Here is a 16932-nt window from a genome sequence, read left to right on the forward strand (position 1 = left end):
GGGAGTAGTATGGTGGGCTCCCTATTTGCAGCTACTTACTTACATCCATGCCAGCTCAGCATTGAGCTTGTGCTCTTACCTGTTGTAACACTTCTCCTTCGTCCTTAGGGAGTGGCATGGTGGACCTTACTTGCAGCTAGATACTTACGTCCATGAAAGCTCGGCACTGCATTGAGCTTGTGCTCTTCCCTGTTGTAGCCCTTCTCCTTCTTCCTTAGGGAGTGGCATGGTGGACTCCCTACTTGCAACTAGTTACTTAAGTCCATTTCAGCTCGGCTCTGCATTGAGCTTGCACTCTTCCCTGTTGTAACACGTCTCCTTCATCCTTAGGGAGTAGTATGGTGGGCTGCCTACTTGCAGCTACTTACTTACATCCATGCCAGCTCAGCATTGAGCTTGCGCTCTTCCTTGTTGTAACACTTCTCCTTCATGCTTAGGTAGTGGCATGGTGGACTTCCTCCTTGCAACTTGTTACTTACATCCATGCCAGCTCAACATTGAATTTGAGCTCTTCCCTGTTGAAACACTTCTCCTTCGTCCTTAGAGAGTGGCATGGGGGACTCCCTACTTGCAGCTAGTTACTTATGTCCAAGCCAGTAGCATGGTGGACACCCATTTCAGCTCAGCTCTGCTTTGAGCTTGTGCTCTTCCCTGTTTTAACATTTCTCCTTCGTCCTTAGGGAGTGGCATGGTGGACTCTCTACTTTCAGCTAGTTACTTACGTCCATGCCAGATCGGCTCTGCATTGAGCTTGCGCTCTTCCCCATTTTAACTCTTCTCCTTTGCCCTAAGGGAGTGCCATGGTGGACTCCCTACTTGCAGCTAGTTACTTACGTTCATGCCAGCTCGGCTCTGCATTGAGCTTGCACTCTTCCCTATTGTAACACTTCTCCTTCGTCCTCCGCAAGTGGCATGGTGGACTCCCTACTTGCAGCTAGTTACCTACGTCCATGCCAGCTCGGCTCTACAATGAGCTTGCGCTTTTCCCTGTTGTAACACTCCTCTTTCGTCCTTAGGGAGTGGCATGGCGGACTCCCTACTTGCAGCTAGTTACTTATGTCCATGCCAGCTCAGCTCTGCATTGAGCTTGCTCTATTCACTGTTGTAACACTTCTCCTTCGTGCTTAGGGAGTGGCATGGTAGACTCGCTACTTTCAGCTAGTTACTTACATCATGTCAGCTTGGCTGTTCCCTGTTGGAACACTGCTTCTTCGTCCTTAGGGAGTAGTATCGTGGGCTCCCTAATTGCAGCTAGTTACTTACATCCATGCCAGCTCGGCATTGAGCTTGTGCTCTTCCCTGTAGTAGCCTTTCTCCTTCATCCTCAGGGACCGGTATGATAATCTCCCTATTTGCAGATAGTTACTTAGGTCCACGCCAGCTCAACTCTGCATTGAGCTTGAGCTCTTCCCTGTTGTAACACTTCGTCGTCCTTAGGTAGTGGCATGGTGGACTCCCTACTTGCAGCTAGTTATTTATGTCCATGCCAGCTCAGCTCTGCATTGAGCTTGCGCTATTCACTGTTGTAACACTTCTCCTTCGTCCTTAGGGAGTGGAATGGTGGACTTGCTACTTTCAGCTAGTTACTTACATCATGCCAGCTTGGCTGTTCCCTGTTGGAACACTACTTCTTCGTACTTAGGGAGTAGTAGCGTGGGCTCCCTACTTGCAGCTAGTTACTTACATCCATGCCAGCTCGGCATTGAGTTAGCACTCCTCCCTGTTGTAGCCTTTCTCCTTCTTCCTTAGGGAGTGGCATGGTGGACTCCCTACTTGCAACTAGTTACTTACGTCCATTTCAGCTCGGCTCTGCATTGAGCTTGCACTCTTCCCTGTTGTAACACGTCTCCTTCATCCTTAGGGAGTAGTATGGTGGGCTGCCTACTTGCAGCTACTTACTTACATCGGTGCCAGCTCAGCATTGAGCTTGCGCTCTTCCCTGTTGTAACACTTCTCCTTCATGCTTAGGTAGTGGCATGGTGGACTCCCTCCTTGCAGCTTGTTACTTATGTCCATGCCAGCTCAGCCATGCATTGAATTTGAGCTCTTCCCTGTTGAAACACTTCTCCTTCGTCCTTAGAGAGTGGCATGGGGGACTCCCTACTTGCAGCTAGTTACTTATGTCCAAGCCAGTAGCATGGTGGACACCCATTTCAGCTCAGCTCTGCATTGAGCTTGCGCAATTCCCTGTTCTAAGACTTCTCCTTCGTCCTTAGGGAGTGGCATGGTGGACTCTCTACTTTCAGCTAGTTACTTACGTCCATGCCAGATCGGCTCTGCATTGAGCTTGCGCTCTTCCCCATTTTAACTCTTCTCCTTTGCCCTAGAGGAGTGCCATGGTGGACTCCCTACTTGCAGCTAGTTACTTACGTTCATGCCAGCTCGGCTCTGCATTGAGCTTGCACTCTTCCCTGTTGTAACACTTCTCCTTCGTCCTCAGCGAGTGGCATGGTGGACTCCCTACTTGCAGCTAGTTACCTACGTCCATGCCAGCTCGGCTCTGCAATGAGCTTGCGCTTTTCCCTGTTGTAACACTCCTCCTTCGTCCTTAGGGAGTGGCATGGCAGACTCCCTACTTGCAGCTAGTTACTTATGTCCATGCCAGCTCAGCTCTGCATTGAGCTTGCTCTATTCACTGTTGTAACACTTTTCCTTCGTGCTTAGGGAGTGGCATGGTAGACTCGCTACTTTCAGCTAGTTACTTACATCATGTCAGCTTGGCTGTTCCCTGTTGGAACACTGCTTCCTCATCCTTAGGGAGTAGTATTGTGGGCTCCCTAATTGCAGCTAGTTACTTACATCCATGCCAGCTCGGCATTGAGCTTGTGCTCTTCCCTGTAGTAGCCTTTCTCCTTCATCCTCAGGGACTGGTACGATAATCTCCCTATTTGCAGATAGTTACTTAGGTCCACGCCAGCTCAACTCAGCATTGAGCTGGAGCTCTTCCCTGTTGTAACACTTTGTCGTCCTTAGGGAGTGGCATGGTGGACTCTACTTGCAGCTAGATACTTACATCCATGCCAGCTTGGCACTGCATTGAGCTTGTGCTCTTCCCAGTTGTAACTCTTCTCCTTCATCCTTAGGGAGTGGCATGGTGGACTCCCTACTTGCAACTAGTTACTTACATCCATTTCAGCTCGGCTCTGCATTTAGCTTGCACTCTTCCCTGTTGTAATACGTCTACTTCGTCCTTAGTGCGTGACATGGTGGACTCTCTACTTGCAGCTAGTTACTTACGTCCATGCCAGCTCGTCTCTGCATTGAGCTTGCGCTCTTCCCTGTTGTAACACTTCTTCTTCATCCTTAGGGAGTAGTATTGTGAGCTCCCTACAAGCAGCTAGTTACTTACGTCAATGCCAGCTCGACATTGAGCTTGCACTCTTCCCTATTGTAGCCTGCTCCCTTGTCCTGAGGGAGTAGTATGGTGGGCTCCCTACTTGCAGTTACTTACCTACATCCATGCCAGCTCAGAATTGAGCTTGCGCTCTTCCCTGTTGTAACACTTCTCCTTCGTCCTTAGGGAGTGGCATGGTGGACTCCCTACTTGCAGCTAGTTACTTACGTCCATGCCAGCTCAGCTCTGCATTGAGCTTGTGCTCTTCCCTGTTGTAAATCTTCACCTTCATCCTCAGGGAGTGGCACAGTGGACTCCCTACTTGCATCTAGTTACTTACGTCCATGCCAGCTAGTCTCTGCATTGAGCTTGCACTCTTCCCTGTTGTAACACTTCTCCTTCGTCCTTAGGGAGTAGTATGGTGGGCTCCGTACTTGCAGCTAGTTACTTACATCCATGCCAGCTCGGCTCTGCATTGAGCTTGCGCTCTTCCCTGTTGTAACACTTCTCCTACGCCCTTAGGGAGTGGCATGGTGGACTTTCTACTTGCAGCTAGTTAATTACGTCCATGCCAGCTCGGCTCTGCATTGAGCTTGTGCTCTTCCCTGTTGTAACACTTCTCCTTCGTCCTTAGGGAGTGGCATGGTGGACTCCCTAGTTTCAGCTAGTTACTTACGTCCATGCCAGATCGGCTCTGCATTGAGCTTGCACTCTTCCCTGTTGTAAAACTTCTCCTTCGTCCTTAGGGAGTAGTATGGTGGGCTCCCTACTTGCAGCTAGTTACTTACATCCATGCCAGCTCGGCATTGAGCTTGCGTGCTTCCCTGTTCGAACTCTTCTCCTTTGTCCTTAGGGAGTGGCATGGTGGACTCATTACTTGCAGTTAGTTACTTACATCAGGGACTCTGCATTGGCTCTGCATTGATCTTGAATTCTTCCCTGTTGGAACTCTTCTCCTTCATCCTTAGGGAGTGGCACAGTGGACTCCCTACTTGCAGCTAGTTACTTACGTCCATGCCAGGTCGGTTCTGCGTTGAGCTTGCACTCGTCCCTTTTGTAACTCTTCTCCTTCGTCTTTAGGGAGTGGCATGGTGGACTCCCTAGTTGCAGCTAGTTAGTTACGCCCATTGCAGCTTGGCTCAGCATTGAGCTTGCACTCTTCCCTGTTGTAACACTTCTACTTCATCCTTAGGGAGTGGCATGGTGGACTCCCTACTTGCAGCTAGTTACTTATGTCCTCTTCCTATGCACTCTTCCTTGTTGTAACACTTCTCCTTCGTCCTCATGGAGCGGTACGGTGGACTCCCTACATGCAGCTAGTTAGATACGTCCATGCCAACTCTGCATTTAGCTTGCACTCTTCCCTGTTGTAATACTTCTCCTTCGTCCTCAGCGAGTGGCATGGTGGACTCCCTACTTGCAGCTAGTTACTTACGTCCATGCCAGCTCAGCTCTGCATTGAGCTTGTGCTCTTCCCTGTTGTAACTCTTCATCTTCATCCTCAGGGAGTGGCACAGTGGACTCCCTACTTGCATCTAGTTACTTACGTCCATGCCAGCTAGTCTCTGCATTGAGATTGCACTCTTCCCTGTTGTAACACTTCTCCTTCGTCCTTAGGGAGTAGTATGGTGGGCTCCGTACTTGCAGCTAGTTACTTACATCCATTCCAGCTCGGCTCTGCATTGAGCTTGCGCTCTTCCCTGTTGTAACACTTCTCCTACGCCCTTAGGGAGTGGCATGGTGGACTTTCTACTTGCAGCTAGTTAATTACGTCCATGCCAGCTCGGCTCTTCATTGAGCTTGTGCTCTTCCCTGTTGTAACACTTCTCCTTCATCCTTAGGGAGTGGCATGGTGGACTCCCTAGTTTCAGCTAGTTACTTACGTCCATGCCAGCTCGGCTCTGCATTGAGCTTGCACTCTTCCCTGTTGTAAAACTTCTCCTTCGTCCTTAGGGAGTAGTATGGTGGGCTCCCTACTTGCAGCTAGTTACTTACGTCCATGCCAGCTCAGCTCTGCATTGAGCTTGTGCTCTTCCCTGTTGTAACTCTTCATCTTCATCCTCAGGGAGTGGCACAGTGGACTCCCTACTTGCATCTAGTTACTTACGTCCATGCCAGCTAGTCTCTGCATTGAGCTTGCACTCTTCCCTGTTGTAACACTTCTCCTTCGTCCTTAGGGAGTAGTATGGTGGGCTCCGTACTTGCAGCTAGTTACTTACATCCATTCCAGCTCGGCTCTGCATTGAGCTTGCGCTCTTCCCTGTTGTAACACTTCTCCTACGCCCTTAGGGAGTGGCATGGTGGACTTTCTACTTGCAGCTAGTTAATTACGTCCATGCCAGCTCGGCTCTTCATTGAGCTTGTGCTCTTCCCTGTTGTAACACTTCTCCTTCATCCTTAGGGAGTGGCATGGTGGACTCCCTAGTTTCAGCTAGTTACTTACGTCCATGCCAGCTCGGCTCTGCATTGAGCTTGCACTCTTCCCTGTTGTAAAACTTCTCCTTCGTCCTTAGGGAGTAGTATGGTGGGCTCCCTACTTGCAGCTAGTTACTTACGTCCATGCCAGCTCGGCATTGAGCTTGCGTGCTTCCCTGTTGGAACTTTTCTCCTTTGTCCTTAGGGAGTAGCATGGTGGACTCCCTACTTGCAGCTAGTTAATTCCGTCTATGCCAGTTCAGCTCTGCATTGAGCTCTTCCCCATTGTAACTCTTCTACTTCATCGTCAGGGAGCGGCACAGTGGACTCCCTACTTGCACCTAGTTACTTACGTCCATGCCAGCTGGGCTCTGAATTGAGCTTGCACTCTTCCCTGCTGTAACTCTTCTCCTTCGTCCTTAGGGAGTGGCATGGTGGACTCCGTACTTGCAGCTAGTTACTTACGTCCATGCCAGCTCAGCTCTGCAATGAACTTGCGCTCTTCCCTGTTGTAATACTTCTCCTTCGTCCTTAGGGAGTGGGTTGATGGTCTCTCTACTTGCAGCTAGTTACTTACATCCATGCCAGCTCGGCTCTGCATTGAGCTTGTGCTCTTCCCTTTTGTAACACTTCTCCTTCGTCCTTAGGGTGTGGCATGGTGGACTCCCTACTTGCATATAGTTAGTTACGCCCAAGCCAGTTTCACTTTGCATTGAGCTTGCACTCTTCCCTGTTGTAACACTTCTCCTTCGTCCTTAGGGAGTGGCATGGTGGACTCCCTACATGCACCTAGCTTCTTACGTCCAGGCCAACTCGGCTCTGCATTAAGCTTGCGCTCTTCCCTGTTGTCTCACTTCTCATTCGTCCTTAGGGAGTGGCATGGTGGTCTCCCTACTTGCAGCTAGTTACTTACATCCATGCCAGCTAGGCTCTGCATTGCGCTTGCGCTCTCCCATGTAGTAACTTTTCTCCTTCGTCCTCAGGGAGCGGCACAGTGGACTTTGACGAGTTCTTGGTCATGATGGTCAGGTGTATGAAAGATGACAGCAAAGGGAAGTCAGAAGAGGAGCTCTCTGATCTCTTCCGGATGTTCGACAAGTAAGTTCCAAGTCAAAGTGAGTGGAATGCAGTGCCTGAAGCGTGCCACTAGAGGGTGACTTTCTCAGGCAGTACTGATGTGTACCACTAGAGGGTGACTTTCTCAGGCAGTACTGGCGGGTGCCAATACGGGGTGACTTTCTCAGGCAGTGCCTGGAGCGTGCCAATAGCGGGTGACTTTTTCAGGCAGTACTTTGAGGTGACACTAGATAGTGACTTTCTCAGGCAGGGCCTGGAGCGTGCCAATAGAGGGTGACTTTCCCAGGCAGTACTGGAGGGTGCCACTAGAGGGTGACTTTCTCAGGCAGTGCCTGGAATGTGCCACTAGAGTGTGACTTTCTCAGGCAGTACTGGAGTGTGCCAATAGAGAGAGACTTTCTCAGGCAGTACAGGAGGGTGCCACTAGAGGGTGACTTTCTCAAGCAGTGCCTGGAGGGTGCCAATAGAGGGTGACTTTCTCAGGCAGTACTGGAGGGTGACACTAGAGGGTGACTTTCTCAGGCAGAGCCTGGAGCGTGCCAATAGAAGGTTACTTTCTCGGGCAGTACTGGAGGGTGCCACTAGAGGGTGACTTTCTCAGGCAGAGACTGGAGCATGTCAATAGAGGGTGCCTTTCTCAGGCAGTGCTTGGAGAGTGCCAATAGAGGGTGACTTTCTCAGGCCGTGCCTGGAGTGTGCCAATAGAGGGTGACTTTCCCAGGCAGTACTGGAGGGTGCCACTAGAGGGAGACTTTCTCAGGCAGTACTGGAGGGTGCCACTAGTGGGTGACTTTCTCAGGCAGTGCCTGGAGCGTGCCAATAGAGGGTGACTTTCTCGGGCAGTGCCTGGAGCGTGCAACTAGAGGGTGACTTTCTCAGGCAGTACTGACAGGTGCCACTAGAGGGAGACTTTCTCAGGCAGTACTGGAGGGTGCCACTAGAGGGAGACTTTCTCAGGCAGTACTGGAGCGTGCCACTAGAGGGTGACCTTCTCAGGCAGTACTGGAGGGTGCCACTAGAGGGTGACTTTCTCAGGCAGTACTGATGGGTGCCACTAGAGGGTGACTTTCTCAGGCAGTGCCTGGAGCGTGCCAACAGAGGGTGACTTTCTCGGGCAGTGCCTGGAGCGCGCCACTAGAGGGTGACTTTCTCAGGCAGTACTGGCAGGTGCCACTGGAGGGAGACTTTCTCAGGCAGTACTGGAGGGTGCCACTAAAGGGAGACTTTCTCAGGCAATACTGGAGCGTGCCACTAGAGGTTGACTTTCTCAGGCAGTACTGGCAGGTGCCACTAGAGGGAGACTTTCTCAGGCAGTAGTGGAGGGTGCCAATGGAGGGTGACTTTCTCAGGCAGTGTCTGGAGTGTGCCAATAGAGGGTGACTTTCTCATGCGGTACTGGAGGGTGCCACTAGAGGGCGACTTTCTCAGGCAATACTGGAGGGTGCCACTAGAGGGTGACTTTCTCAGGCAGTGCCTGAAGCGTGCCAATAGAGGGTAACTTTCTCGGGCAGTGCCTGGAGCGTGCCACTAGAGGGTGCCTTTCTCAGGCAGTACTGGCAGGTGCCACTAGAGCATGGGTGCACAACATACGGCCCGCGGGCCAGTTGCGGCCCGCCATGCCCTTTTGACCGGCCCGCGAGGCACAAAGACTTTCCTAATGGAGGGCGGCCCGCGCGGCGCCCTCCATTAGGAAAGTCTTTGTTATCTTCCGGGCCGGTGAAAACACTGGCCCTCATTGGCTCAGCACACACACACGCATCACGTCGCTCCTACGAGCCACGTAATGCGTGTGTGCGTCACCAATGGAGGGCCAGCACTACGGCTGGCGTGGCCCATAAGGCTTGATGCCGGAAGGCATTTCAGCCTTGGACCAAGCCAGCCGTAGTATGATTCAAGCGTTCCAGCTTCCCTGCCGCTTACCTGCCTGCCTTCCAGCACATCTCTGGTAAGTGGTCTGTTTGTGTTTGTGTGTCGGGTTTGTTTTGCTTTATGTTTGTGTTTGAATGTATTTTGAGTGTATGTTGAGATGCGGGGGTGGGGGTGTGTGTCGGATGTGTATGAATGTTTGTGTTTGAATGTATTTTGAGTGTATGTTGAGATGCGGGGGTGGGGGGGGTGTGTCGGATGTGTATGAATGTTTGTGTTTGAATGTATTTTGAGTGTATGTTGAGATGCGGGGGTGGGGGGGGGTGTCGGATCTGTATGAATGTTTGTGTTTGAATGTATTTTGAGTGTATGTTGAGATGCGGGGGTGGGGGGGGTGTCGGATGTGTATGAATGTTTGTGTTTGAATGTATTTTGAGTGTATGTTGAGATGCGGGGGTGGGGGGGTGTGTCGGATGTGTATGAATGTTTGTTTTTGAATGTATTTTGAGTGTATGTTGAGATGCGGGGGTGGGGGAGGTGTGTCGGATGTGTATGAATGTTTGTGTTTGAATGTATTTTGAGTGTATGTTGAGATGCGGGGGTGGGGGGGGCGTGTCGGATGTGTATGAATGTTTGTGTTTGAATGTATTTTGAGTGTATGTTGAGATGCGGGGGTGGGGGGGTGTCGGATGTGTATGAATGTTTGTGTTTGAATGTATTTTGAGAGTATGTTGAGATGCGGGGGTGGGGGGGTGTGTCGGATGAGTATGAATGTTTGTGTTTGAATGTATTTTGAGTGTATGTTGAGATGCGGGGGTGGGGAGGTGTGTCGGATGTGTATGAATGTTTGTGTTTGAATGTATTTTGAGTGTATGTTGAGATGCGGGGGTGGGGGGGTGTGTCGGATGTGTATGAATGTTTGTGTTTGAATGTATTTTAGTGTATGTTGAGATGGGGGGATGGGGGGGTGTCGGATGTGTATGAATGTTTGTGTTTGAATGTATTTTGAGTGTATGTTGAGATGCGGGGGTGGGGGGGGGGTGTCGGATGTGTATGAATGTTTGTGTTTGAATGTATTTTGAGTGTATGTTGAGATGCGGGGGTGGGGGGGGTGTGTCGGATGTGTATGAATGTTTGTGTTTGAATGTATTTTGAGTGTATGTTGAGATGCGGGGGTGGGGGGTGTGTCGGATGTGTATGAATGTTTGTGTTTGAATGTATTTTGAGTGTATGTTGAGATGCGGGGGCGGGGGGGTGTGTCGGATGTGTATGAATGTTTGTGTTTGAATGTATTTTGAGTGTATGTTGAGATGCGGGGGTGGGGGGGTGTGTCGGATGTGTATGAATGTTTGTGTTTGAATGTATGTTGAGATGCGGGGGTGGGGGGGGTGTGTCGGATGTGTATGAATGTTTGTGTTTGAATGTATTTTGAGTGTATGTTGAGATGCGGGGGTGGGGGGGTGTGTCGGATGTGTATGAATGTTTGTGTTTGAATGTATTTTGAGTGTATGTTGAGATGCGGGGGTGGGGGGGTGTGTCGGATGTGTTTGAATGTTTGTGTTTGAATGTATGTTGAGATGCGGGGGTGGGGGGGTGTGTCGGATGTGTATGAATGTTTGTGTTTGAATGTATTTTGTGTGTATGTTGAGATGCGGGGGTGGGGGTGTGTCGGATGTGTATGAATGTTTGTGTTTGAATGTATTTTGAGTGTATGTTGAGATGCGGGGGTGGGGGGGTGTGTCGGATGTGTATGAATGTTTGTGTTTGAATGTATTTTGAGTGTATGTTGAGATGCGGGGGTGGGGGGTGTGTCGGATGTGTATGAATGTTTGTGTTTGAATGTATTTTGAGTGTATTTTGAGATGCGGGGTGGGAGGTGTGTCGGATGTGTATGAATGTTTGTGTTTGAATGTATTTTGAGTGTATGTTGAGATGCAGGGGTGGGGGGGTGTGTCGGATGTGTATGAATGTTTGTGTTTGAATGTATTTTGAGTGTTTGTTGAGATGCGGGGGTGGGGGGGTGTGTCGGATGTGTATGAATGTTTGTGTTTGAATGTATTTTGAGTGTATGTTGAGATGCGGGGGTGGGGGGGTGTGTCGGATGTGTATGAATGTTTGTGTTTGAATGTATTTTGAGTGTATGTTGAGATGCGGGGGTGGGGGGGTGTGTCGGATGTGTATGAATGTTTGTATTTGAATGTATTTTGAGTGTATGTTGAGATGCGGGGGTGGGGGGGGGTGTCGGATGTGTATGAATGTTTGTGTTTGAATGTATTTTGAGTGTATGTTGAGATGCGGGGGTGGGGGGGTGTGTCGGATGTGTATGAATGTTTGTGTTTGAATGTATTTTGAGTGTATGTTGAGATGCGGGGGTGGGGGGTGTGTCGGATGTGTATGAATGTTTGTGTTTGAATGTATTTGAGTGTATGTTGAGATGCGGGGGTGGGCGGGTGTGTCGGATGTGTATGAATGTTTGTGTTTGAATGTATTTTGAGTGTATGTTGAGATGCGGGGGTGGTGGGGGTGTGTCGGATGTGTATGAATGTTTGTGTTTGAATGTATTTTGAGTGTATGTTGAGATGCGGGGGTGGGGGGGGTGTGTCGGATGTGTATGAATGTTTGTGTTTGAATGTATTTTGAGTGTATGTTGAGATGCGGGGGTGGGCGGGTGTGTCGGATGTGTATGAATGTTTGTGTTTGAATGTATTTTGAGTGTATGTTGAGATGCGGGGGTGGGGGTGTGTGTCGGATGTGTATGAATGTTTGTGTTTGAATGTATTTTGAGTGTATGTTGACATGCGGGGGTGGGGGGGTGTGTCGGATGTGTATGAATGTTTGTGTTTGAATGTATTTTGAGTGTATGTTGAGATGCGGGGGTTGGGGTTGTGTCGGATGTGTATGAATGTTTGTGTTTGAATGTATTTTGCGTATGTTGCGATGCGGGGGTGGGGGGGGTGTGTCGGATGTGTATGAATGTTTGTGTTTGAATGTATTTTGAGTGTATGTTGAGATGCGGGGGTGGGGGGGTGTGTCGGATGTGTATGAATGTTTGTGTTTGAATGTATTTTGAGTGTATGTTGAGATGCGGGGGTGGGGGTGTGTGTCGGATGTGTATGAATGTTTGTGTTTGAATGTATTTTGAGTGTATGTTGAGATGCGGGGGTGGGGGGGTGTGTCGGATGTGTATGAATGTTTGTGTTTGAATGTATTTTGAGTGTATGTTGAGATGCGGGGGTGGGGGGGGTGTGTCGGATGTGTATGAATGTTTGTGTTTGAATGTATTTTGAGTTTATGTTGAGATGCGGGGGTGGGGTGGTGTGTCGGATGTGTATGAATGTTTGTGTTTGAATGTATTTTGAGTGTATGTTGAGATGCGGGGGTGGCGGGGGGTGTCGGATGTGTATGAATGTTTGTGTTTGAATGTATTTTGAGAGTATGTTGAGATGCGGGGGTGGGGGGGTGTGTCGGATGTGTATGAATGTTTGTGTTTGAATGTATTTTGAGTGTATGTTGAGATGCGGGGGTGGGGGGGTGTGTCGGATGTGTATGAATGTTTGTGTTTGAATGTATTTTGAGTGTATGTTGAGATGCGGGGGTGGGGGGTGTGTCGGATGTGTATGAATGTTTGAATGTATTTTGAGTGTATGTTGAGATGCGGGGGTGGGGGGTGTCGGATGTGTATGAATGTTTGTGTTTGAATGTATTTTGAGTGTATGTTGAGATGCGGGGGTGGGGGGGGGTGTGTCGGATGTGTATGAATGTTTGTGTTTGAATGTATTTTGAGTGTATGTTGAGATGCGGGGGTGGGGGGGTGTGTCGGATGTGTATGAATGTTTGTGTTTGAATGTATTTTGAGTGTATGTTGAGATGCGGGGGTGGGGGGGTGTCGGATGTGTATGAATGTTTGTGTTTGAATGTATTTTGATTGTATGTTGAGATGCGGGGGCGGGGGGGGGTGTGTCGGATGTGTATGAATGTTTGTGTTTGAATGTATTTTGAGTGTATGTTGAGATGCGGGGGTGGGGGGGTGTGTCGGATGTGTATGAATGTTTGTGTTTGAATGTATGTTGAGATGCGGGTTTGGGGGGGGTGTGTCGGATGTGTATGAATGTTTGTGTTTGAATGTATTTTGAGTGTATGTTGAGATGCGGGGGTGGGGGGTGTGTCGGATGTGTATGAATGTTTGTGTTTGAATGTATTTTGAGTGTATGTTGAGATGCGGGGGTGTGGGGGTGTGTCGGATGTGTATGAATGTTTGTGTTTGAATGTATTTTGAGTGTATGTTGAGATGCAGGGGTGGGGGGGTGTGTCGGATGTGTATGAATGTTTGTGTTTGAATGTATTTTGAGTGTTTGTTGAGATGCGGGGGTGGGGGGGTGTGTCGGATGTATATGAATGTTTGTGTTTGAATGTATTTTGAGTGTATGTTGAGATGCGGGGGTGGGGGGGTGTGTCGGATGTGTATGAATGTTTGTGTTTGAATGTATTTTGAGTGTATGTTGAGATGCGGGGGTGGGGGGGTGTGTCGGATGTGTATGAATGTTTGTATTTGAATGTATTTTGAGTGTATGTTGAGATGCGGGGGTGGGGGGGTGTCGGATGTGTATGAATGTTTGTGTTTGAATGTATTTTGAGTGTATGTTGAGATGCGGGGGTGGGGGGGTGTGTCGGATGTGTATGAATGTTTGTGTTTGAATGTATTTTGAGTGTATGTTGAGATGCGGGGGTGGGGGGTGTGTCGGATGTGTATGAATGTTTGTGTTTGAATGTATTTGAGTGTATGTTGAGATGCGGGGGTGGGCGGGTGTGTCGGATGTGTATGAATGTTTGTGTTTGAATGTATTTTGAGTGTATGTTGAGATGCGGGGGTGGTGGGGGTGTGTCGGATGTGTATGAATGTTTGTGTTTGAATGTATTTTGAGTGTATGTTGAGATGCGGGGGTGGGGGGGTGTGTCGGATGTGTATGAATGTTTATGTTTGAATGTATTTTGAGTGTATGTTGAGATGCGGGGGTGGGCGGGTGTGTCGGATGTGTATGAATGTTTGTGTTTGAATGTATTTTGAGTGTATGTTGAGATGCGGGGGTGGGGGTGTGTGTCGGATGTGTATGAATGTTTGTGTTTGAATGTATTTTGAGTGTATGTTGACATGCGGGGGTGGGGGGGTGTGTCGGATGTGTATGAATGTTTGTGTTTGAATGTATTTTGAGTGTATGTTGAGATGCGGGGGTTGGGGTTGTGTCGGATGTGTATGAATGTTTGTGTTTGAATGTATTTTGCGTATGTTGCGATGCGGGGGTGGGGGGGGTGTGTCGGATGTGTATGAATGTTTGTGTTTGAATGTATTTTGAGTGTATGTTGAGATGCGGGGGTGGGGGGGTGTGTCGGATGTGTATGAATGTTTGTGTTTGAATGTATTTTGAGTGTATGTTGAGATGCGGGGGTGGGGGTGTGTGTCGGATGTGTATGAATGTTTGTGTTTGAATGTATTTTGAGTGTATGTTGAGATGCGGGGGTGGGGGGGGTGTGTCGGATGTGTATGAATGTTTGTGTTTGAATGTATTTTGAGTGTATGTTGAGATGCGGGGGTGGGGGGGGTGTGTCGGATGTGTATGAATGTTTGTGTTTGAATGTATTTTGAGTGTATGTTGAGATGCGGGGGTGGGGGGGTGTGTCGGATGTGTATGAATGTTTGTGTTTGAATGTATTTTGAGTGTATGTTGAGATGCGGGGGTGGCGGGGGGTGTCGGATGTGTATGAATGTTTGTGTTTGAATGTATTTTGAGAGTATGTTGAGATGCGGGGGTGGGGGGGTGTGTCGGATGTGTATGAATGTTTGTGTTTGAATGTATTTTGAGTGTATGTTGAGATGCGGGGGTGGGGGGGTGTGTCGGATGTGTATGAATGTTTGTGTTTGAATGTATTTTGAGTGTATGTTGAGATGCGGGGGTGGGGGGTGTGTCGGATGTGTATGAATGTTTGAATGTATTTTGAGTGTATGTTGAGATGCGGGGGTGGGGGGTGTCGGATGTGTATGAATGTTTGTGTTTGAATGTATTTTGAGTGTATGTTGAGATGCGGGGGTGGGGGGGGTGTGTCGGATGTGTATGAATGTTTGTGTTTGAATGTATTTTGAGTGTATGTTGAGATGCGGGGGTGGGGGGGTGTGTCGGATGTGTATGAATGTTTGTGTTTGAATGTATTTTGAGTGTATGTTGAGATGCGGGGGTGGGGGGGGTGTCGGATGTGTATGAATGTTTGTGTTTGAATGTATTTTGATTGTATGTTGAGATGCGGGGGCGGGGGGGGTGTGTCGGATGTGTATGAATGTTTGTGTTTGAATGTATTTTGAGTGTATGTTGAGATGCGGGGGTGGGGGTGTGTGTCGGATGTGTATGAATGTTTGTGTTTGAATGTATTTTGAGTGTATGTTGACATGCGGGGGCGGGGGGGTGTGTCGGATGTGTATGAATGTTTGTGTTTGAATGTATTTTGAGTGTATGTTGAGATGCGGGGGTGGGGGGGTGTGTCGGATGTGTATGAATGTTTGTGTTTGAATGTATTTTGAGTGTATGTTGAGATGCGGGGGTGTGGGGGTGTGTCGGATGTGTATGAATGTTTGTGTTTGAATGTATGTTGAGATGCGGGGGTGGGGGGGTGTGTCGGATGTGTATGAATGTTTGTGTTTGAATGTATTTTGTGTGTATGTTGAGATGCGGGGGTGGGGGTGTGTCGGATGTGTATGAATGTTTGTGTTTGAATATATTTTGAGTGTATGTTGAGATGCAGGGGTGGGGGGATGTGTCGGATGTGTATGAATGTTTGTGTTTGAATGTATTTTGAGTGTATGTTGAGATGCGGGGGTGGAGGGGTGTGTCGGATGTGTATGAATGTTTGTATTTGAATGTATTTTGAGTGTATGTTGAGATGCGGGGGTGGGGGGGGTGTGTCGGATGTGTATGAATGTTTGTGTTTGAATGTATTTTGAGTGTATGTTGAGATGCGGGGTTGGGGGGGTGTGTCGGATGTGTATGAATGTTTGTGTTTGAATGTATTTTGAGTGTATGTTGAGATGCGGGGGTGGGGGGGTGTGTCGGATGTGTATGAATGTTTGTGTTTGAATGTATTTGAGTGTATGTTGAGATGCGGGGGTGGGCGGGTGTGTCGGATGTGTATGAATGTTTGTGTTTGAATGTATTTTGAGTGTATTTTGAGATGCGGGGGTGGTGGGGGTGTGTCGGATGTGTATGAATGTTTGTGTTTGAATGTATTTTGAGTGTATGTTGAGATGCGGGGGTGGGGGGGTGTGTCGGATGTGTATGAATGTTTGTGTTTGAATGTATTTTGAGTGTATGTTGAGATGCGGGGGTGGGCGGGTGTGTCGGATGTGTATGAATGTTTGTGTTTGAATGTATTTTGAGTGTATGTTGAGATGCGGGGGTGGGGGTGTGTGTCGGATGTGTATGAATGTTTGTGTTTGAATGTATTTTGAGTGTATGTTGACATGCGGGGGCGGGGGGGTGTGTCGGATGTGTATGAATGTTTGTGTTTGAATGTATTTTGAGTGTATGTTGAGATGCGGGGGTGGGGGGTGTGTCGGATGTGTATGAATGTGTGTGTTTGAATGTATTTTGAGTATGTTGCGATGCGGGGGTGGGGGGGTGTGTCGGATGTGTATGAATGTTTGTGTTTGAATGTATTTTGAGTGTATGTTGAGATGCGGGGGTGGGGGGGTGTGTCGGATGTGTATGAATGTTTGTGTTTGAATGTATTTTGAGTGTATGTTGAGATGCGGGGGTGGGGGTGTGTGTCGGATGTGTATGAATGTTTGTGTTTGAATGTATTTTGCGTGTATGTTGAGATGCGGGGGTGGGGGGGTGTGTCGGATGTGTATGAATGTTTGTGTTTGAATGTATTTTGAGTGTATGTTGAGATGCGGGGGTGGGGGGGTGTGTCGGATGTGTATGAATGTTTGTGTTTGTATGTATTTTGAGTGTATGTTGAGATGCGGGGGTGGGGGGGTGTGTCGGATGTGTATGAATGTTTGTGTTTGAATGTATTTTGAGTGTATGTTGAGATGCGGGGGTGGGGGGGTGTGTCAGATGTGTATGAATGTTTGTGTTTGAATGTATTTTGAGTGTATGTTGAGATGCGGGGGTGGGGGGGTGTGTCGGATGTGTATGAATGTTTGTGTTTGAATGTATTTTGAGTGTATGTTGAGATGCGGGGGTGGGGGGGTG

At 48.6% G+C, this 16932-nt stretch overlaps 1 protein-coding gene across 1 annotated transcript in view; it reads left to right on the forward strand.

Annotated features, from left to right (window-relative positions):
- Positions 1–16932, forward strand: part of TNNC1 (troponin C1, slow skeletal and cardiac type) — a 128562-nt gene that overhangs the window by 77743 nt on the left and 33887 nt on the right. The window contains exon 4 of the mRNA XM_069643193.1: positions 6733–6847. Within this exon, the coding sequence (XP_069499294.1) occupies positions 6733–6847 (115 nt within the window). The remainder of the gene's footprint in view (positions 1–6732; positions 6848–16932) is intronic.

The sequence above is a fragment of the Ambystoma mexicanum genome, chromosome 2p (assembly GCF_040938575.1).
Source record: "Ambystoma mexicanum isolate Mex_15411 chromosome 2p, UKY_AmexF1_1, whole genome shotgun sequence".
Taxonomy (NCBI): domain Eukaryota; kingdom Metazoa; phylum Chordata; class Amphibia; order Caudata; family Ambystomatidae; genus Ambystoma; species Ambystoma mexicanum.